This window comes from Capra hircus, chromosome 21, assembly GCF_001704415.2.
Source record: "Capra hircus breed San Clemente chromosome 21, ASM170441v1, whole genome shotgun sequence".
Lineage (NCBI taxonomy): Eukaryota > Metazoa > Chordata > Mammalia > Artiodactyla > Bovidae > Capra > Capra hircus.
In genome coordinates, this window is record NC_030828.1 from 19125495 (window position 1) to 19148160 (window position 22666).

Here is a 22666-nt window from a genome sequence, read left to right on the forward strand (position 1 = left end):
GCGTTCTGCATCATATCCAGCCTGGAGGCATGGTCGGCTCAAGCCAGCCTTCCCAGGCCTGCTCAGGAGGGCAGAGAACTATGCTGACTGGCTCATCATCGCCTTCATCAGCAGCCCCCACCAGTATCAGCATCAGCCAGCCCTATTTCGTGGTGGTGGACTTCGTATGCTTCCTCCTGGAAGGAGCTGTGAACTTCATAGTGAAGGGGTTTGATCGAGTCAAAGACAAAAAGCTCTGTTCCCTACCTGAATCCTGTCTGAGTAGACGGTGCTCTCTGTGCTCCTCTGCCCTAGTGCTCTGGTCCTCTGTCAGCTCCACCAGTTCAACAAGAACCTGGATGGGCAGCCCCAGCGGTCCAGTGATGGGAGCTGCAGCAACAGACGCACCTGCTCCGTGTGCGCCGGGGACCAGCGGCTGGCTGTGGCCATCCTATCCAGCTGCTACTTGATGAGGCCGACACTGAGCACCTGGCCTGTGAGGCTATTGTAGGCTCTTGTAGGGACTAAGAGTCTTGAAGACTGCTGTCTGCAGTGTTGGTGAGGGGCAGTGGTGTGACCCTCCCGCCTTAATCATCAAACAGCAGGTCCTGTCTCTGCGGGGAGAAGGGCATCACCACTGCCAGCATTAAAGGTGATGTTAGTCTGGGTGTTTTATTTTTCTTTAATTGTTATTGTCTCAAGGAGAAAAATTACTGGGTGACTATATTTTTGCATGGAAAGCTTCTTTTCAAAACTTTTTGATGGGTGGTGTTGGATGGGCAGGTATTGCTGATGCCACCATCGAGGAAACTGTGTTACTTGAGTTTGTGCTGCACAGACATGTGTTTCTATGTGTCAGCTGTTTTCTGATGCTGCTTCCTGCTTCTCCAGGACCTACACATAATATGATCTAGAGAAATGTAAATATAGATGGATTTTTTAATTCTCTGGAATTTCTGGATACCATACAACCCTGCTATCAACCATAGATGAAGCTTTGCCCTTTCTCCTACATCTGTAATGCTCTTTTTTAACCTCAATACAAAGATAAAAGGGAAAAACCCACAAACCTGACATAGGCTAATTGCCTCAAATTTTCTCCTAGCTGGGGAGGATGGAGCAGATTCATGAAAGCCCCCATTTCTGGGAGCCCTTCCCAATGTCTCCCCACTTGCGCCTTTCCCTGGGTGCTGGGGGCATGGCCCAGCCCAAGACAACTAGCAGTTGTGTCCCCAACACTAGACCTTCTGTCCCCTTAGCTCTCAAAGGGCTCCACCCTAGATGACTGTATTTAAAGCTGTTGTCCCTGCGTGCATGCGCGGTGTTTGTGTTTGCCTGTGTGTGTGTCTGTATGTCTGTGCTCACACATGTATTGGGATCAGCAGCCTTTATAATAACTGGCGGCCAGGAAGCCACCAATACTGTTCTCAGTCTCCTGTTCCCAGCTGCAAAGCATCACAGCCCAGCATCCTGGTGTCAGCAGCACCAGAGGGGCCCCAGGCCAGCAGAGCTGTGGGGGAGGGGCAGGGAAGGGCCCCCCCTGCTGCCCCTCGCTCCTGTACCAGATGAAGCATGAGTTCTTCACCCGGGGGCGGGTGGGGTGGATGGAGAGGGCTCCAGGAGGTGGTTCCCATGATAGGCAAACCTTAAGAAGCAATGAAATAACATTCATATTTTAAGGCAAGACAAGAAAACTTTAAACAAAGTTTCTCTCTGCCCCTTGTGACCTCCTCCCTGCCCCAAAGTGTGCAGTGTGCATCTGCAGTATGTGTTAACCAGACCTTCAGAAGGGCAGAAATACCTGACCCAGTAGAGAGATCCATTTTCGTTCTTGTAACCCCAGTCTTGTGACTTTATATGACACTGCCTCCCTGTGACCTTAGTAATGTCACTAGCCATATTACTTGCAGTCTGCCATTTTACAAGAACATTGTTTCCTGCATTAACAAATGTGTCATTGAGCCTCTGATAAAAACATAATGACCAGGTGACCTAAGATGTTTTATAAGATCCATGAGTTAAATAAGGTGACTCGAGATATGGGAAGAAGCAACAGGTGGGACCATTTCCAAGAGCCTGACAGACAAGTAAGACAATTGTTCCAGAGGATTTCGGCTGCTGTTACCAGGGCTCGATGAATAATTGCATATTGAGTGGCCTATCAATGAAATTCTCACCTGACGTGGGAAAGTCCTCCAAACCTTGACTGGAATTAAGATGGAAACGAATAGACTATGTGATAAAGAATGTTGCCCACCACCCAATTCTATAAGAATCAAGTCACTAGCTGCTGCAATTCAATGCAAAACACAAACTGCTTCCATGCACGGCCACATCTGAGGTCTCCCAGATTCCCTTGTTTCTGCACATTCTTGACTTTCCACTTCTTCAGAATCCAGCTCAGCAGCCAGAATACTCTTGCCTTATTTAGGGAGCTTGTGTTTCCATTAGGAAAAGTAAATTCCTTCCTGCTGGGCATATAGAGAGCTGACCATAAGCAGGGGAAGATGAAACAGAAGACCAGAGTGAAAGGAGGCAGATCTGGGGTCCGCGACTGGATTCACAGTCACATCTGCTCTGACTCCAAAGCAGACAGGCTGGGGGAGGAGCTGAGAGATGCCCGCACAGGCCTGTCTCCAAAGGCAGAGAGAAGGGAGGCACCTTGTGCTCAGGGGTCTGACTCTTTGAGACCCCCATGGACAGCACCATGCCAGGTTTTCCTGTCTATCACCAACTCCCAGAGCTTGCTCAAGTTCATGTCCATTGCGTCGGTGATGCTATCCAATCCACTTGGATGGGGAGGGTGAGCTGTGGCTCCCAAACCAACCTACCTAGTGTCCAGGGCCTCCCCTAGCCCTTTAGCACACACAGTTGATGGAGAAGCCGCCCCCTGTGGTGCCAAAGCCTCAGGCCCTTCACTTGCTCCCTGCCTGGCCAGGGCTCCCTGTCTCCTGGGGCAGTGGCCAGAGGCTCCTCTGCACACGACGACTCCAGCTGATGCCCTCCAGACTGCGGCCTGAGCCACATCCAGAAGAGAGCCTGGGCCACAGATGATTCCATTCTGTGTTCCTAGACCAGCTTCTTAGAAACACCAGGGATTGCCTTTCCCCAGTCCTCCTCTGAGTGGGGAGAGTGGGGGCCATCCCCTCCTGCGGTCTCGGGCACCTGATTATCTCCCTTGGGTGCCGGTGCAGATGGCCGAGCCATGTGACCCGTGTCTGTGTGGTTGGTTCCTGGATCTGAGAGAAGAGGGAAGGGGCTCAGCATTTCCTGAGGTTCTTTTACCTGCTGAGCTTTGGGGGAGACAGATCTGTGTTCAAATCCAGACTCTGTCAGGGAGTAACTGTGTGGCTCTGAGCTAAAAACATAATGTGCTCTCTGTGCGTCAGTTTCATCATCTGTTAACTGGGGATGACACTAATAGTATCTCTGAAGATGAAATGAAACAGAGGTAATAAGACACCTTGTCAGACTCTTGGTGTTCAAAAACTATGGGCTGCTTTATCTTTCTGGAATATAAAGTACAAATCAATGCCAATCAGAGTTTAAGGTCCTGCACCCACGTGACTGGGTTCAAATCCCAGCTCTGCCAGTTCCTACTTGTGTGATCTTGGGCTCATTACCTTCTGTGTGCTTGTAAAAACGGGGACTCTTTGTGCATAGTTCATGGGTTTCTGGGAGGAACAAATGAATCCAAAGCAGGGCTTGACCTGTAGTGAGTGCTGTGTGTGACACCTCTTAAAACTTTTATGTCCATAACTACCCTGTTGGCCCATGGCAAGTGTTTCTTAAATGAATATAACAAGTGCTAGCAGCTCAGACTGTAGCCTGGAACTACCAGCTAGGATACATTCCATTCCTTTAGCCTTTGGGGTAAATTTTTGACAATCACTGAGTCATGTTTTGTCCCATTTAATCCTAACAATCCTTGGTCTTGTGTGACGGACATCTCCGTGGAGGGGAACCACTGAGGCCGTGAACACATTACCATGTTTGAGGACAGTCCCATCATGTGTGTGACCTGGGGAGAGATTGGGCCTCACCCTCACTAAGAAAGAAAAGGCCAGATAAATATTGGACCTGCCCCATAAGTAGGGCCTGGACACACGAGAACAGGTGATACACAGAAACAAAGACAGATCAGCATTCCTTCTGCGGGGCCTGCAGCAGCATCCAGTGTGCGCCTCCAATGGCCACGGTGCCTAGACCAGCTGCCCTTGGCTGTGACCTGGCTGCCCAGCACCCCTCCTCCTGCTCTCAGCCTGTAGTCAGGCTGGTCCCTCCCTAACGGTTCTCCAAGCTACTCAGCGTCCTTCTAGTACAGTTGTCCCCTGCTGAGTGGCTGAGATGTTCCCTTCAGGGTGCAGTTAACAGCCTTTTTGACTAAAAGCAGGAGCTTATATCTCCATTTTCTGGATGAGCAAACTGAGGCTTAGAGTGGCATTGACTGACACAGGACTACCATGTTCAGGGTTGGGGGGGTTGGTGTGTAGACAGGTAAGGTGAAAGGCTCTGAGATGACCAAGAGGAATTGGGAGCAGTTGTCACTGGCTGGAAGGAGGGGAGTGAGGAGTCTGGAGAGGTAGAAAGGGGTCTGAAGTTGCAGGGCTTTGGAGGTGACATTTTGGAATCTGTGTTCCATCCTAACGGAGCAAATAGAAACCTTCAAAGTATCTTTCTTTGACTTTACTCTAAACCAGTCTTTTAGGGAAAAGCTTGAAATGACCAACCTAGACAGCATATCAAAAAGCAGAGACATTACTTTGCTGACAAAGGTCAGTCTTGTCAAAGCTATGGTTTTTCCGGGAGTCATGTAGGACGTGAGAGGTGGACTATAAAGAAAGCTGGGTGCCAAAGAATTGATGCTCTTGAATTGTGGTGTTGGAGAAGACTCTTGAAAGTCCCTTGGACTGCAAAATCAAACCAGCCAATTCTAAAGGAAATCAGTCCTGAGTATTCATTGCAAAACTGATGCTCAAGTTGAAGCTCTAATACTTTGGCCACCTGATGCAAAGAACTGACTCATTGGAAAACACCGTGATGCTGGGAAAGACTGAAGGCAGAAGGAGAAGGGGACGACAGAGGATAAGGTCGTTGGATGGCATCACCGACATGATAGACATGAATTTGAGCAAGTCCTGGGAGTTGGTGATGGACAAGGAAGCCTGGCATGCTGCAGTCCATGGGGTCACAAAGAGTCAGACATGACTGAGCAACTGAACTGAACTGATGGAACTACAGAAAGCATCTAGAAGCTTATGGCAGGAGAGCAGGTGAGGGGTGGATGGATCTGGACCACATAGTCTAGAGATGAAGAAGGGTAGACGGATTCACAAGCAGCTTGTGAAGAGCACCTGGGAAGGTGGTGCCACTGACTAAGATGGGAGAGATAGGGAAGGATCAGTGTGTGTTGGGGGCTGAGGGGTTTGAGAGGGGGGACTGGACATGTTGAGTGTGACTTGTCCTGAGACATCCAGAGGGAGAGATCAGGAGGCAGTAAGGTGTGACTCTGGGTCCCAAAAGAGATCAACTGCAGAGACAGGAATTGGGGAGCTGTCATCACACAGTCTATTCGCTTCCTTCAGTATCTTCTTAAATGTCGTATCCATGGAGCAGCCTGACCTCCACCCACCTGAAATAGCAGCCTTGCCCCTCCCCCACCATAGACACTCCAGTAACTCTTCTCACCTGTGTTCCCTTTATCGTGGCATTAATCACCCACTGACTTGATGTTATATATTGATGTGCACGTCTCCTGTACTAGAAGCAAGCTCCATGAGGGCAGAACTCTTGGTTCTGTTCTCTGCTCTCTGTCCAATTTCTAGAATGGGGCCTCGCACACACAGTTGATGAAGAAGAATGTTTACTGATGAGTGGAATCTTAAAGTCATTGGACTTGATGAGGAGGAGAAGGTGGTCTGGGCCCAAGCCCTGAGGAAATGGTTCCCTCCTGTTGCTTCTTCCAACATTTGTAGGTGCTGCTGTTTAATTGATAAGTCATCTCGGTCTCTTTGCAACCCAGTGGATTGTAGCCCGCCAGCACCTCTGTCCATGGGGTTTCCCAGGCAAGAACACTGGAGTGGGTTGCCATTTCCTTCCCCAGGGCATGTTCTAGACCTGGGGATCAAACCTGAGCCTCCTGCATTGGCAGGCACGTTCTCTAGCACTGAGCCATGTGGGAACAGTCACTGTATTACAATCCTGGATCTTATAAACTGTATATTATATGAATCATTTCAAGAGGCTTAGTCACAATTATTTTTCAGCACGGGCTTAATCACAGATCTGTTACTCCAAGAAACCAGGCAGGAATCTTTAAAATAGGCAGAACACAAGTAATGCAGCTGGAGACATGAATCAGGTCCTAAGTGAGGGAGCAGTGCTGTCTTCAAAGGCATCACAAGGCTTCCTCTAGAGAACGTCACCGTTGTGGTGAAACGGGTGTTTCTTCCGTTGAAGAGGTCTGGTTAAGGCACAATGCAGATGAAATATGCACATTAGAGGACAGGGAAGAGGCTGAAAGAGACAGAGAAACAATGGTATACTTAAATTTTTCTTGTCTTGTCTTAAAATAGGAATTTTATTTCATTGTTTCTTAAGTTCTTCCTTCCAGGAGGAGCACCCTCTGGGAGCCCTCCCCCTCCATCCTTCCCACCCCTGGGTGAAGATCACAGGCCTCATGCCAGTACAGGAGTGAGGGGGCAGCAAAGGGGGTCCTTCAGCTCCCCTCCCCCACAGCTCTGCTTCTCTGGCTCCTCTGGCCCTGGTGACACCAGGATGCTGGACTCTGTAGCTTTGTGGTTGAGACCAGGAGACTTGTGGGGCCTTCACAGCCACCACTCACTGTAAAGAGCTGCTGGTCTCAGTGCAGGGGAGCAGTAGGCATGTGCACATGGACACACACACGTGCACTGAGCTTGCAGACAAGTGCACACCTTTCTAGAGAGGCAGCCAGGTGCTGTCCTGGCCTGCCCATTCTGTGCAGCAGGCTGCAGCATCCTGTGAGGCCTGCATTGGGGTGGGCCCAACATCTTGCATCATAGGCTGGGCCGCACCCCCAGGCTCTGGTTCAGGTGTTATTGGGGCCAGTGGAAGGGGCTCCCAGAAACCTAGGTTTGGGCGAGGGTGGAAATTGACTAGGACTCTCCTGAGTGCTAGGCAAATTGGGGCAATTAGAATATGTGGACTTTGTTTTCGGTTTTTGTTTGTTTCTTTCTTTTCTTTCATCTTTGAACTGAAATTGAAAAGGACATTATCAATGTGGAGAATGTTGAACCATCTTCTCTATGATTGACAGCAGGGGCTAATAGGAACCAGAAGCCCCAGAAATTTTTTTTAAATTCTGTACGTTGATTAGATTACATTGTGTCTGAGTCCCAGAGAATCAAGAAGCAGCAACAGAAAGCAACTGGCAGACAGAAACACACATACATGAGTGTGTCCTCTCACACTCAAGCAATGCAGTTCCCTGGACAGTGAGACCAGCAACCCCTATCCCATCCCTGAACACCTGCCCAAGAAAATTTGAAAAGAAACTACCTCTTTAAGAACAAAGTCACTCACATGTATTAACTTTAAAAATGCCTTCCAGTATACAATAGGTGCAGACAAATACTATTTTATTCCACTCATACATGGTACCTAGAAGAGTCAAATTCCTAGAGTCAGAAAGTGTATTGGTAGATGCCAGGAGGAGCAGGAGGCGAATGGGAGTTAGTGCTTAAGGGAGAGAGTTTCAGTTTAAGAAGGTGAAAAATTTGGGAGAGAGATGATCTTGAGGGTGGCACAGTGAGTGCACTTGGTGCCACTGGACTGGACAGTTAAACATGGTCAGAATCTCACATTTTATGCTACGTGACTTTTACCACAATAAAAAAAACCCTTACAAAAAGAAACCAATGTAAAAAGTGTCTTTAATCAAAGAGACCCCAAAACAGGGTCACTCAGTAATTTTTGCTCTACTCAACAGAAGACAGCAAAAATAAATAAATAAATGAAACACTGAGGCTAACATCACTGTCAGGCTGGTAGTGGCCATGCCCTTGTCCCTGCAGTGATCAAATGCTGTTTTATCACTGAGGCAAGCAGGCCACATCCCTGCCCCTCACAAGCACTGCAGACAGGTGTCTTCACGACCATACAGTTCTCTCAGCTCCTGTTTTAAATTCCTCAGACAGTAGTTGGGATTGAAGGCATTCACCCGTGACTTCCTCTAAGATGCCCTCTAGGTAGTGGATATTCAGTGAGCCTGCAAAAATCCTGGAGCCAATCTTAGGTGGGGCTTAGCACCAGGTGGGGCCCAGCGATCCAGGGTCTCTGCTTCAAGACTCTTGCCCACTGGAAATTATTGACCTCAAGAGATTTTTTTCAATGTAATGGTGATGTAGCCTATATATCCCCCTCCACTGGGAGAAACAGGGCCCAATGACTAGCTACCCACGCCCAGCCGCAAACGCATATACAACTATGGCACCACAAGGGGACAGACACACTTTGACAATGAGGCCCCTCCAGAGACCCAGGGTGTGAACAGCTGCACAGAGGGCTGTGTGCTGTGGAGTCAGCACCTCAGGAGGTGGGAGGGGGCAGTGGGCAGAGGAGGAAGGACTCCCAGGTCCTGATGGATCAGAAGAAGGAAAATGGGGAGAGGTGGTCAGGACACAGGAGATGAGAAACCAAGGACGACCAGAAAAGGGGCAAAAAGCAGAAAATGTAGAAAAGATGAGAAAGAGACAAAACAGGATATGGGCAACCAAAGAAACCAGGAAGAGACAGAGCAGCAGGAGGGAAGGAAACAGAAAGGAGAGGGAGATGAAAGGGGGAGGATGTGAGGAGGGAGAGCGGGAGTCAGGAAGAAGGCATCAGAGGAATCCAAACTCTGTGGAGATACTGAATGGAACCAAACAGAGTCTGGAGCCCTGGAGATATCCTCAGTCCCTACAGAAAGCTGGCGGGCCCAGTACAGCAGCTCAGCCACGTAACCCAGCAGGCTGACAGCTGTCAGGATGGCCACAGCCAGGCGCTGGTCTCAGGAGCACATGCAGACTGTAGGGGAGGTCATCAGTGCAGTCCTCGTCTCTAGGCCAATGAGCACGCCAGGCAGACTCCTCACTGAACTGACAGAACAGCCAGAGGACGAGATGCTAATGTAGGAAAGGACAGAGCAGGGTCACCACAGCCTGGAAGATGGGGAGGGGTGAGTACATGTCGTCCCATCATCCAGCTTCAGCAGCGTGGCCACGGCTGCTGGGATGAAGCAGATGAAGTAATGGCCACTCCAGGGCCGGCTGGTGCAGGTACAGGGAGGTGTTGTGAGGAAGGCGAAGATGATACAGGCCATGAGGGTCTCCAGCACCTTCCGCAGGCCTGGGACAGTGTGAACGTAGCTGCAAATCTCGCGGACACATAGCGGACCCACGTCCAGGCCACATCTGTGATACACAGCAGGGATGCGAGACAGGAAACGCAGCAGCAGCGACAGCAGGTCCTGATAAGGGACACAAGGCAGGAATTGGGTGCGGGTGATGGAGTAGACGATGCAGGCTGAGAGGCAGAGGAGGGCGGCGTAGTAGGTGTAGGTGTCGAGGAGGTGGTACCAGAGACAGCAAGCCAGGACCGGAGCTTACATAACTCAACCATGGAGATGATGAGAGTCAGGGCCACACAAAAGCACCAGGTGGCCACGGGCCAGTTACCCATGGCCCCCGCTTCCCAGTGCCCATGCTGGTCCCCAGCGAGAAGGCCACACTGGTGGGGAACAGTTGCAGCAGGCGGAGGAAGTGGAACGCGGTGTCCAAGGTCGGAGGATGTCAGCCTGGTGGAATGGTGTTATGACGGTCAGGCAGCTCACAGACACTGATCAGGTAGTGATATTCACTGGGGACAACCCAGAGAATGATCCAGCTGCAGAGGTGGATTGGGTTAGATGCCGAGAAGAGGCTCAGGGCCCTGTGAGGACTGAGGCTCAGGATCCATGGAGTGTGAACCAATGACTGAGACACCTGGTAACAGCACAGCTGCTCTGCAGTTACTCTCCCCGCCCAGCAGCCTTGGCCTTGTCAGGAGACTCGTCTTATCTCACTCATGGGTTGGGTCTGGCCACAAAGCCTTGCACATTTTTTCTCGCTTTGTGCCGTTATCTACAGAGACACAGGGTACTCTGGTCGTTTCCTACAACCACAAATCTTCATTATACTCAAAACTGAAAAAGATTTCTTAGAAAGCTGTTTGGTAACAAAGTTTCACCTGAACAGACATGAGACAATTTATGGTCTTTGTTTATTTTACTTAGTGTGTATGTTCAAAAGCGCAGTTACAGAAACACTAATGCCTTTGCTTAAAAGGTGCATTAGACACCGGTAGGGTGTTAGGTCCAATAGAGAAGATGCATCAAGTTACATGACTGATGCTAAAAAATTCTGAGTCTGTAGCAATCTGACCCCAAGGGTTTCAGAAAATGGACTGTGGATTGTCCTGCTAACTCCATTTTACAGATGGGAAAACCAAGGCTCCAGGAGTCAAGTGTCTTCCCTAGTTTGAAAGGGTAGGAGTGAAAATCCCTGATAAAAATAAAAAGCCATGGGTTGAGCACTATGTGCTACAGCCCAGCAGGTCAACCAGGCCCACAGGTGGGAGCCCAGCACCAAAGCTCGGGGCTCTGGGACCCAGGACCCACCTTCAGGGCCACAGACCCCTTCCACAGCACCTGAAGACACAGTGTTCTGGCCTGTCCTCCCTGGGGCGTCACTAGAAGGAGATGCCATCTGAGGGACACAGCCTCACCTGGACGAGGGCAGCTCCGGGGGTGAACAGGGAGGAGCCATGGGGTGAGAGCAAGGCCGTGGGGACAGGATGACATGGAGAGTAGGGACTGTTGTGAATCCCCTCCCCCAGTTTTCCTCAGCATGTGACTCTTCCCCTTTGGGAAGGGAGACCCCAACCCAGCATGACTCCAAGGTGTAGTATCATGGGGGAACCCCAGAATAAATTAACATCATGTCTGTCTCTTAAGCTCCAAAGCTGCCATCCAGGTGGGAGTCTGGAAAGATCTAGATGTCCTACCTGAGTGAGGATTTACCTGGACCGGGAAACTGGTGAGCAGCTTCCAAGCCAGGGACGAAGGGATTGGAAATGAACAAGGATGCTGTGTCTGATGCTGACATGGAATCTTTCAGGGCATCCCGTCTCCTCTCTCACCCCAAAATTATCGCCCAAACCTGTGCATCAGCCCATGTTGGGTAATGCCTTAAAAAAATCCTAATGAACATTTCCTCTATTTTTGTGGATCATCTCCATGTAGAAGGTTGGCAGGTGAGCGGTTTAGCAGGTCTGAGGTGGAAAACAGAGTATAAGAACAGTAATAGCCTATTGGCTGTCCTCAAACCTCCTGCAGGGCATCATCTTAGTGAGAATCCATCCCCTCCCTGCCTCTCCCTGATAGGAGACACACTGCAGGCAAACTCAGTGCCTTTGGGGTCTTCAAGGGAGAGACTACTTCAGATCCCCTTTCTTCCTCCTGCTGGGGGACACTCAGGCTCTGCCCTGCCCCCAACTAGAACTCCTCCTCCTTCCAGGGACAGGTCGGGGGAGGTGTGTGGGGAAAGACCCCAGGGCAGCCCCAGCCTCTTGCACCGTTAATTTAGGGCCCTTGTTGGAAGAATCCTTAGTATAAGAGACAAGGAGGCTTGCACATGGAATTTCCTCCCATTTACCAGATCATGGTCAAGTCAGTTCCAACTGCAAAACAGCGGAGGAATTAGAGACACATTCAGGGGCCACCATTCTTCAGAATGGAAAACATACATGGGCAGCCTGGCTTATAATTTAAAAAACACTTTAATCTTGGCTACAGGGTCATAGTCTAGTTTTGCCAACCTGCCAAGATGCCTCCCTGTGAAGTTCTGGAAGGCACTTCGCTTGCTCCCCCAGAACGGAATTCAAGCAAAGCAATTCTGCCTCAGGGAGAGACTTGTACAGAATCCCGAGCAAGCCACGTCCCACTCCTGCAGGGTCCAAGTTGACCCCAAAGTCCCAAAGGGCAAAGATTATTCCCAAATGGGAATGGGGGGATCCCCGGGTGCACAGCTCTCTACTCCCTAGGTCAAGAGCGCGGCTGCTCCTTCAGGGGCCAGTTTCCGTCTCTCAACAGAAAGCAAAAGCAGGCTGCGAGCGAGGAGTGGGGAGGGACAGGCAAGTTCCTGAAACCAGCAAGTTCTGCTTCTGCTTGAAGATACCTATAGATCCTCCCCAACCTTCTCAGCCTCACCGCCCTCCTCGCTCCAGAAGGAGGTGGAGGGGCCGAGCCTCGGGACCTGACTCCTGCCTGGATGCACAGCCTTATCCCCCAGCTAGTCTCGACTGTGCGTTGCTTAAGAAGCCAATACATTGACATGAATCCACCCCATGTCAATGTATGGCAAAACCAGTACAATATTGTAAAGTAATTAGCCTCCAATTAAAATAAATAAATTTACATTAAAAAGAAGAGAAGCCAATACAGAGAGACAAGTGTTGGGTAGAAGAAAAGTAGCTTTATGTTAAGGAAGCCGGCCACCAGGGGAGGAGGTTTTTCACTACTCAGAAGAATCAACTCCCAACACGGCAAGGCTCAGCCAGGGGAACTTACACGGAGGGGAGCAAGAAATGGCCGCAGGCTGCACACTGCGGGTGTGATCACTTCTGTTTTTTGAAGACTTGACAGTAACCAGGAACCAGAAACCATCTTGCTGGAGTGAGACCGTGAGTGCGGTCCTTACATTGTTAGGATTGGCGGTCGTATCTTTCTGGAAAAACAAAGACAGAAGGAGAACTCAACAGGCAGAGTGAAACTGAACCAGTCCGTCAAAACCCTGAGCTGTTTTTTAATTATTCACAAGCCTTTAATTTTAAAACCAGTAAGGTCACACCACCAGTGCAGGTGACCTGCTGACCGTCACCATCGCCATGGGAACGTCCTCAGGCCTGGGCTCTGGGGCCCTGGGCTTCCTCCTGCACCTGGGGCAGCTGCTCTCCGCCTGCCTGCCCTCCTGGCTGCATGGACACTGGAGTGAGTGCGCAGGTAACTGGTCTGTGTTCCGGTGGTGCTTCTGCTCCGGTGGCACCCTCACCGTCTTCATGGTGGAGCTGTGTGGGCGCCAATCCCACTTCCCCTTGTCCTGCTACGACGTTCTCTACCACTGTGCCTTCTATTTCACCCTATTCTGTCTCCTTGCCTCCATTATTTTCACCACCAACTATGTTCGGTTCTTGCCTCAGAGCCACACCCGGAACCAGGCCATCGCCGCCACTGCCTTCTCCTGCATCAGGCCTGGACCTGCGCCCTGGCTGGCGACACTCCCTGCTTTGTGCCTGCTGGTCCAGCCGTGCTTGGGAGCCTGTTGGTCTTCCTGCTTATGTCATTTTGGCTTTAATTTTCAGCACCATTATCAACTGCCACAGCCGTTTCCAGTACACGTCTGCCACGGTGAGACAAACGATCCTGTGCTCCGACTGCTTTTCCCTGGGGATGATGTCCACCCTGTGGCTCGAAGATGACAGTGAAACACAGACACCTGTGTACTGTCCTTTACTGTAAAAGGAGACCATGTCTCCATCCTCCTCTATATCAGCGCTCCGATCTCTGGCCGCTCTGCCCCTTTCATGAGAAGTTGGGTGGGCTGCCTCTGTGGTCCAGTGATGTGAGCTGCCGTGATGAAAAAGAGGGGAAAAAAAACCCACCTGCTCTGTGGGCTTCTGGGATGAATGTTAGACAGCCACTAACCTGCTGATTTACTTGGCTGACCTGCTGTACGTGGCCTCGGAGGCTTTGTAGGGACCAAGGATAGGCCCCAGGGCTCCCTATTTCTCTTCTCACCTGCAGGTTCTTCACTGAGCTCTGATGTTCTCTTCCTGGTTCCCTCTCTCCCCTCTCACACCCTTCCCCATTCATCTCCCTCCCGTTTCATTCCCTTCCCTCCCTCTGCTCTGTCTCTGTTTACCTTGTTAGCTGCCTTCTCTTTCCTCTCTCATCTTTCCTATATTTTCTGCCTTTTTCCCCTCTTCTGGTCATCCTTTTTTTTTTTTTTTTTTTTTCCCTCATCACCTAAAGGAAAAAACCCTAGATATTCATTGGAAGGACTGATGCTGAAGCGTCAATACTTTGTCCACTTGATGTGAAGAGCTGACTCATTGGAAAAAACCCTGATGATGGGAAAGATAGAGAGCAAGAAGAGAAGGGCATGGCAGAGGATGAGATGGTTGGATGGCATCATCCACTCAATGGACATGAGTCTGAGCAAACCTCAGGAGACAGTGAAGGACAGGGAAGCCTGGTGTGCCTCATGGGGTCACAGAGTCAGACACGACTTAGTGACTGAACAATCACAACAGCATGTGTCCTGACCACCTCTCCCCATCTTCCTTCTTCTGATCCACCTCCCTTCCATGCCCACACCCCTTCCCACCTCCTAAGGTGCTGACTCTACAGCACACAGCCCTCTGTGTGATTCAGCACCCCCACCTCCCATGGGAGGGGAGTACACAGGGCACCTGCCCTTTAACTTAATCTAAAATCTCTGGAGGTCTATAATTTTCAGTGGTAGGAGTCTTAAAGAAGAGACCCTGGTCCCTGGGCCCCACCTGGTGCTCCAGTTTGGGTGTTCCAGCCCTATCTGAGATTGGCTCCAGATATTTGCAGACTCACTAAACACCCACTGCCTAGAGGCCATCTTAGAGGAAGCCAGGTGTTTGATACTGTCCATCCCAGCTACTCTCTGGGGGATCAAAAAAAGAGCTGGTGAAGAACCACAGGGACATGAAGCCACTTGTCTGCAGCGCTGTTGAGGGGCAGCAATGCGGCCCTCCTGCCTCAATGATAAAACAGCTCATTCTGCCTCTGCAGGGAGAAGAGCATGGCTCTGTTAACCTTAAGGTGATGTTAGTCTGGGATGTTATCTTTTCCTTTTTATTATTTCAAGGGCAAAAATTATGGGGAGACTATATTTTGTATGGAAAGTTTCTTTCCAAATGTTTGTCTGGGGGGTGGTGTTGGGTGGATGAGTCTTGCTGCTGTTACTGTTGAAGAACCTGAATTCCTTGAGTGTGTGCTGTACACACGTGTGTTTCTATGTGCCAGCTGCTTTCTGCTGTTGCTTCCTGCTTCTCTGGGACCCACCTGTCACATGATCTAAATAAATGTAAATATACATGTATTTTTTAATTCTCTGGACTATCTGGATACCATCAAACCCTGCTGTTCATAGAGAGAAGCCTGTCCTTTCTCCCAAATCTATAATGTTCTTTTTTAAACCTCAACACAAATATAAAAGAAAAAAACACAAATCAACGTACCCTAATTGCCCCAAATTTTCGTAGAACTTAGAAAAACTGAGCAGATTTTTATTCTCACCCAAACCCCCATCTCTGGGAGCCCTTCCCAATGTCTCCCTACTCCCACCTTTCCTGAGAACCTAGGGGCACAGTCCAGCCCAAGACAACTAGCAGCTGTGCCCCCAACACTAGCCTTTCTGTCCGCTTGCCTCTTGAAGGACCAGACCCCGAGTAAGTGTGCATAAGGGTGCACGCCTGCGTGCACACCCAGTGTGTGTGTTTGCCTGTGTGTGTGGCTGTATGTCTGTGCTCACACACGCATTGAGACCAGGAACCTTTACGATAACTGATGGCCAGGAGGACACCACAATCCTTGTTCTTCTCCTGCTCTCAGCCATCAGCCTCAGAGCCCAGTGTCCTGGTGTCACCAGGCCCAGAGGGGCCCCAGGCCAGCAGAGCTGTGGGGGAGGGGAGGGCAAGGCCCCCCGCTGCTGCCCCTTGCTCCTTACTGGGATGAAGCATGAGTTCTTCACCCGGGCGCGGATGGGGTGGATGGGGAGGCCTCCCAGGAGGTGAATCTTAGGGAACAATGTAATAAAACTCATATTTTAAGGCAAGACAAAAAGCATATCAACATAAAAAATTTCTCTGCCCACCTGGGCCTCCTCCCTCCCCTCTAGGGCACATCTGCAGTGTGTGTTAGCCAGCCCTCCTAAGAGCAGAGATGCCTGAACCATCAGGACCAGTTCGGTTCTTCTACACCAGCCATGTAACTTTAATAACATCACCTGCTTATGACCTTATCAATGTCAGTAGCTATTACTATATTGCTCCTATTCTGCCATTTTACAAGAGTACTGTTTCTTGCATTAACAAATGTAACACTGAGCCTAGACAAAAATGATGATGACCAGGTGACTTGAAACACTTGACCTCATACACAGTTCCATCAGATTGTATTGCAGCAGTGTGACTCTAGATGTGAGAGGAAACAAGAAGAGGGAGATATTTCTTGGAGCTTACAATACTAGCAGATCCTGAGGATTTTGGCTACTGTCACCCAGACCAGATGAGCACTTGCACCCTGAGTGGTGTGTCAGTTATCCTTGTCCAACCCGGGAATGAGCACTCCTAAAGCCCAGGGCCAACATGGTCAAAACTCCCCCAAATCTTGGTTGAAATTAAGATGGAAATGGAGGGGATTGTGTGATAAAAAACGTTGCCCGCCGCACAGTTTTACCAGCACCAAGTCACTAGCCACTGCAGTCCCTGACCTACAGTCCACCCTGAAAGGAAGTCATGGAAAAGGTCAGGATCAGGTGGTTTGTGCTCTGGGAAAACTGGCAGAACCGACCCTCAGATACTTAGACAATTTAAGGAGACTTTCAATGAACCCAGTTCCTTGCATCTTCCCATACTCAGAAAGCACCAAAAACATTGCCAAGATATCTCTTCCTCATGGGTGAAGTAACCTTCTACCAAGCTGGGTACTGGTGGCATGTCCCCCAAGTCATATACACACTGTCTCCCCCACTTCCTTAGTATGGTTTCCAGAGCTTCCTGAGAGACTGTCTCCCCAGTTAGAATCCTCAAGTTGGCTTCAATAAAATTTCCATTTCTTTTTTAGGTTGACTACTGACTCATTTTTCATCCACGAATGCGTGTATGCATTGACCTTACCAAGTCTGGGTGCAGGAATCTCTAAGGCTTAGAGTGGCATTGACTGAACATGGTTCTACCATGTGCCAGACTGAGCTCTGGTCTCAGTTCAGGGTTGAGGGGTGTGTAGATATGTCAGGGGAAGGGTCCTGAGATGGCCCAGAGGAACTGGGAGAAGTTCTCAGTGGCTGGAGGGAGGGAGGGGAGGAGGCAGGAGAGGTAGAAAGGGGTCTGAGCTCTCAAGGCTTTGGCTTGATCTTTTGGAATTTGTGTTTCATCCTAAGGGAGCAAACAGAAGCTTTCAAGGCACGTTCATTTCAATTTACTCCACTGGGTTTTAATTTGCATTGCAATTACTCCAAAGCAGACATTGAAGAAAAGAATGAAAATAGAAGCTTACGGCAGGCCTCTGGGTGAGGGGATGGATGCATCTGGACCAGGTGGCTCTAGAGATGAAGAGGAGTGGGTGGGTTCAGGAGTATTTTGTGAGGAGCATCTGTGAAGGTGCTGCCATCGACTGATATGGGAAAGATGAGGAAGGATCAGTGTGTAGGGGTGCGGGGTGTTCCAGTGGTAGGATTGGACTTGGTGGATGTGAGGTGTCCTCAGACATCCAGAGGGAGAGATCAGAAAGCAGTTAGGCACAATTCTGGGTCTTAATAGAGATCAGCTCCAGAGGCAGGATTGGGGAGTTGTCATTATACGGCGTGTTCACTTCACTCAGTATCTTCTCAAGTGTCAAATCGATAAAGCATCCTGACCTCTACCTACCTATTAATAAAATAGCAGTTTTGCCCACCCCTCACCCACCCCCTTCAACTCCAATAACTCTCTCTTCACCTGTTTTCCTTTTATCAGGGAGATAAAGACCTGACACATATTGGTTTGCACACTCTCCATCTCCTGTACTACGGTGTAAGCTCCACGAAGGCAGAATTACTAGTTGTTTTCCCTACTCTCTGTGCAGTGCCTAGAACAGTGCTCGGCACACACCCTGTACACAACATCATTTGTCGACTGAGTGAAACCTTAAAGCTATCGGCCTGGATGAGGACGAGAAGGTGCACAGGGAAGAGATGGTCTAAGTGGACCTGAGACACTCAGACAATGGGAGAAGAGGAGGAAGGGGAGGGACAGACAGAAGGAGTGAGGCTGAGCCTCAGGAGGACCATCACTCCAGACAAGGTTTCCTGATTCAGGTGAACCTCGGGGAGAGATCCATTTCTTAATAAATTTCATCCCTCTAGAAGCACACAAGCCGGGCCTCAGGTGCAGGTGAGAGATGAGCATGTGTATCTGGAGGGGCCTCAAGGAGACGCAGATGCAGGAGCCCAGGCCGCCTCCCTGAGCTCTGGCTGGATCCCCCTTTCTTAACCTCCCTTGCCAGAGTTCTCAGTGGGTGGTGCACAGAGAGAGGGGCGGGGCGCGGAGAGCACCTTTGATGGAGCCCAAGATGTCAAGGGAGCAGAAGGGAGAGGTGAGGTCACAGCTGTCCCTGGGGCATCAAGTGTCAGTAATCATGGCCCCTCCCCTCATCAAGACCAGTTAATATTTGCTCCCAAATATTTCATAAATCTGCCCCTGCCCTCCACCCCTGAAGTGTCTTCCCTCAAGGCCCACCATCCCATACGTGGACTGTATAATCAGCCTCCAAACTGGCCGCCCAGCTTCTCGGTGGACTTGATTCAGTTTTTCTCCTACAACCAGAGTTTTAATACCAGAGTGGGCCTCTGATGGATCAGCCCGTCCTTACAGAATGTCCATGAGGCCTCATCACTTACAGCTAAAACCCAACCTGTGTCTCTGGAGTTCAGTCCGTCCACAGTGGGCCCTGTCCGCTGCTCCTGAGGCTCCACTGGCGTCTTTATAAGATAAAGGACAGAGAATTTACACACACAGGGTTGAGAGAAGAGGAGCACGTGGAGGTGGAGGCAGAGATGCCCCCAAAGCAAAGGGGCCTCCAGAAGCTAAAGGAGCCAAGGATGGACCCTCCTCTGGAAGATCAGAGACAGTAAAGCTCTGCTGACCTTGATTTCAAATTTCTGACCTCCAGAACTGTGAGAAAATACAATTTTGTTGTGCTAAGCCTCCAAACTTGTGCTAACTTACTCCGTTGCCCTAGGAAACCAAAATGAGTTTCCAGAAGAGGAGCCCCTGGAAAGGACCAGCTGCACCTGTCAGGGGCTGGCGGAAAAGCAAGATGCTGTGTGATGACAGGGCTCCACTGGCAATTGGGGCTCAAGGAGCTTTGTGAGTCCAGGGAGGGTCTCAGGTTTGCTCTGTATTTCTCTTTCTGCCTCAGCTTGTCCCAGGGTTTGTTATCAGCAAAGGTAATATAATAATCCCCTGATGGCAGGAAGCTGGCTGGGGCTCAGGGTGCTGGCCCTTCCGCCCTGGGGGCCTCTCAGCAAATAGTCCCTTGGAAACAGGGCAGCTGTCCCTGAGGAGGGAGTGCGCTGGGAGGGGCCTCACTCCCCCCAACACTGGACCCTGGAGGAGCCCCTGTGTGAGCAGGACTGTAGCCCTAGCTGGCGGGACTGTCTTGGGCAGGTGACCTGGGCAATTCCATGGTCTCCAGGGTCCCTGCCATTCTAGCCACGTGTCCCTGTCACAGCCCTGAAGCCCTGTTTCAAATTGGCTCCATGCCTATATCCCTTCTGGGTCAGAAGACACCTCCTGGGCTGCCCCGGGGCCACTGGGACCCTGGAATCGCCCCCCTGGGTCTGCACATCTTCACTCTATCCCCGCCCCTCACCCCAGCCCCAGTCCCAGATGCATCCTCAACATGTCCCTTCTTGGGGGTCCAGCAGGTGCCTCCCCTTTCAGCTCCTTCCCTTAAAGGGGGCCGATCATCCATCCATTCCCACCCCCTCCCTGGGATGCCCTGAAAGTCTCCCCATCAGCATCAGACACAGCATCCTTGTTCATTTCTAATCCTTTCTTCCCAGCTTGGAAGCTGCTAAGCAGTCTCCCAGGCCAAGAAAATCCTCACTCAGATAAGACTACTCCTAGATTCTTCCAGACTCGCACCTGGATGGCAGCTTTGGAGCTAGAGACAGACGTTACGCTGACTTATTCTGTGGCTCCCCCATGACGCTCCACCTTGGAGTCATGCTGGGTTGGGGTCCCCTGTCCCGATGGGAAACAGTCACATGTGAAGAAAAAATTGGGGGAGGGGGTTCAGAACAGTGCCTACTTCCCATGTCATATCCCCACGGCCTTGCTCTCACCCCATGGCTCCTCCCCGTTCACCCCTGGAGCTGCCCTCCTCCGGGTGGGGCTGTGTCCCTCAGATGGCAGCTCCTTCTGGTGACAGCTGCAGGGCGGAGAGGCCGGGATGCGTGTGTCTTCAGGTTGCCATGGAAGGAAACTGTGGCCCTGAAGGGGTGTCCTGGGTCCCAGAGCCCTGAGCTTTGGTCCTGGGCTCCCACCCATGGACCATGCAAGCGTCATCAGGGCCGTGGGTTGTAAAGCCAAGGGTTCACGCCCACGACTTTGGTAGTTTCATACGGAGTTTCCACTTCCCAGTCATGCCACCTTAGGGAAGGCACTTGATTTCCCAGCCTTAGTTTTCTCATCAGTAGAATGGGATTAGCAGTACATTCCACAGACGTTTTTCTGAAACCATTGGGTTCAGATATGCTCCAGAACTCAGAATTTCTCACCTCCAGACAGGTGACCCGGGGCATCTACTGTACATGACACCACAGCCCACTGGGGTCTGAAAGCAGCTTGTTATCAAACACAGTAGCTTTAGTTGCATAAACAACGAAATATGCAACTACACTTCTGAATATTCACGGTAGGGGAATTAAATAGACCACAAATTGTCCCATGTCTGTTCATGTCAAGTGTTGTAACCAAAGAAACTTTTAAAAATTCCTTTTCTGTTTTCAGAGCCTGGAAGGGTTGTGGTTGCAGATAGTGGCCATCCTACCCTGTGTGTCCGTAAATAATAGCACACAGCGCAAAGAGATAAAAAAGTGTTCACAGTTTGAGGCCAGACTAAACATGGCTGTAAGGTTTGGGATAAGACAAGTCTCCTGACAGGGTCAAGGGTGATGGGTGGGGAGAATCGTTCTGGAGCGGCTGTGCTGTTACCCAAGTGTCAGAGCCGTTGGTTCCAACTCCACAGATTCTGAGCCTTAGTCACTCCAGGCTGCACAGCCTTTTCCAGGCATCTGACTCATTCCGCCTCCAGAGCTGGCTCTTTCTCTGGTAGTTCCTCGGTGTGAAGACCGCTGCCGTACTGGTGCCTGTGACCTGCCTGACCATCACAGCTCCGTGTCCACCCAGTGGACATCCCAGAAGAGGGGGCCTTGTGTGTCACGTGCTGCTGCCTTCGCCTGCCACAGCTCTTCTCCACCTGCGGAGCTTCCTCCCTGGTGACTGACATGGGCGTTGGAAAGGGGGCCATAGGTAACCGGTCCCTGTGCATCTGGGGCTTCTGTTTCGCTGTGACCCTTGTCACCTCCATCGCTGAGTTATGTAAGGTCCAGTCCCGCTTTCCTTTCTTGTGGAACAACTTTGCCATCACCTATGCCTGCTACTTGGCCCTGGTCTGCCTCTCGATTTCCATCACCTACTCCGTCACTTGCATCCAGTCCTTCCCTTATGGTCCTCACCAAGACCGGGCTGTCACCACCACTGCCTTCTCTTGCCTCACATCTGTGCTGTACGCCATGGAAGTGGCCTGCACGTGGAGTGGCTACAAGATCACAAATACCACCTGCTATGTCCTCACCGTGCCAGGCCTGCTGAAGGTGCTGGAGACCTTCATGGCTGGTGTCATCTTCGCCTTTCTCGGCAACACCTCCCTGTACCTGCACCAGTCGGCCCTGGAGTGGTGCGTGGCCGTGCACTCCATCTGCTTCATCCTGGCAGCAGTGACCCACCCTGTTTAATTAACATGGGTGAATGGGAACACAAGCCGCCTGTTGAGGCTGTGATCGCAATACTCTCTGTCCTCCTCTATGTCAGCGCTCTGGTCCTCTGGCCGCTCTACCAGTTCAGCGAGGAGCTCGGCGGGCAGCCCCAGAGGCCCAGGGATGGGGACTGCAGGGACAACCTCACCTATGACATGTGCACCTGGGACGAGCGCCCGGCTATGGCTGTCCTGACAGCCATCAACCTGCTGGTTTACATGGCCGACCTGGGGTACTGGGCCCGCCAGGTTCTGTAGGGACTGAGGACCAGCCTGGGGACTCCTGATCCCCTGCTTATAGGAGGTATCCTCACGGAGCTCTGACCTGGCTCCCCTCTCCCTCCTCACATCCTTCCCCATGCATCTCCCTCTCTTTTCTGTTCCCCTCCCTCCTGCTGCTCTGTCTCCTTCCTATTTTGTATGGTGGCCACACTGTTTCGCCTCTTTTTCTTGCTGCTCTCATCTATTCTACATTTTGTGGGGTTTTTTTTCACTCTTTTCTAGGTGTCTTTTTCTTTATTCTCCTGTGTCCTGACCACCTCTGTCCATTTTCCTTCTTCTGATCCATCAGGACCTGAGACTTCTTCCTTCTCTCCCCACCGCCCCCTCTTACCTCCTAAGGTGCTGACTCCACAGCACACAGCCCTCTGTGCAGCTGTTCACATCCTGGGCCTCTGTAGTGGCCTCGTTGCCAAAGCATATCTGTCCCCTGGGGGGCGGGGGCTTAGTTGGGGTGTGTGTATGTGCTTGGGAATGGAGTGGGTAATGAGAGGTTGTGTCCCCTTTCTCCCAGTGGAG

At 50.8% G+C, this 22666-nt stretch overlaps 1 protein-coding gene across 1 annotated transcript; it reads left to right on the forward strand.

Moving 5' to 3' along the window:
- Nucleotides 12922-22155, forward strand: LOC108638454 (myeloid-associated differentiation marker-like). The gene is given in 7 exon segments (XM_018065853.1): nucleotides 12922-13283; nucleotides 13396-13441; nucleotides 17803-17859; nucleotides 18332-18421; nucleotides 21225-21836; nucleotides 21839-22115; nucleotides 22118-22155. Coding segments are annotated over 7 exon segments (1482 nt in total).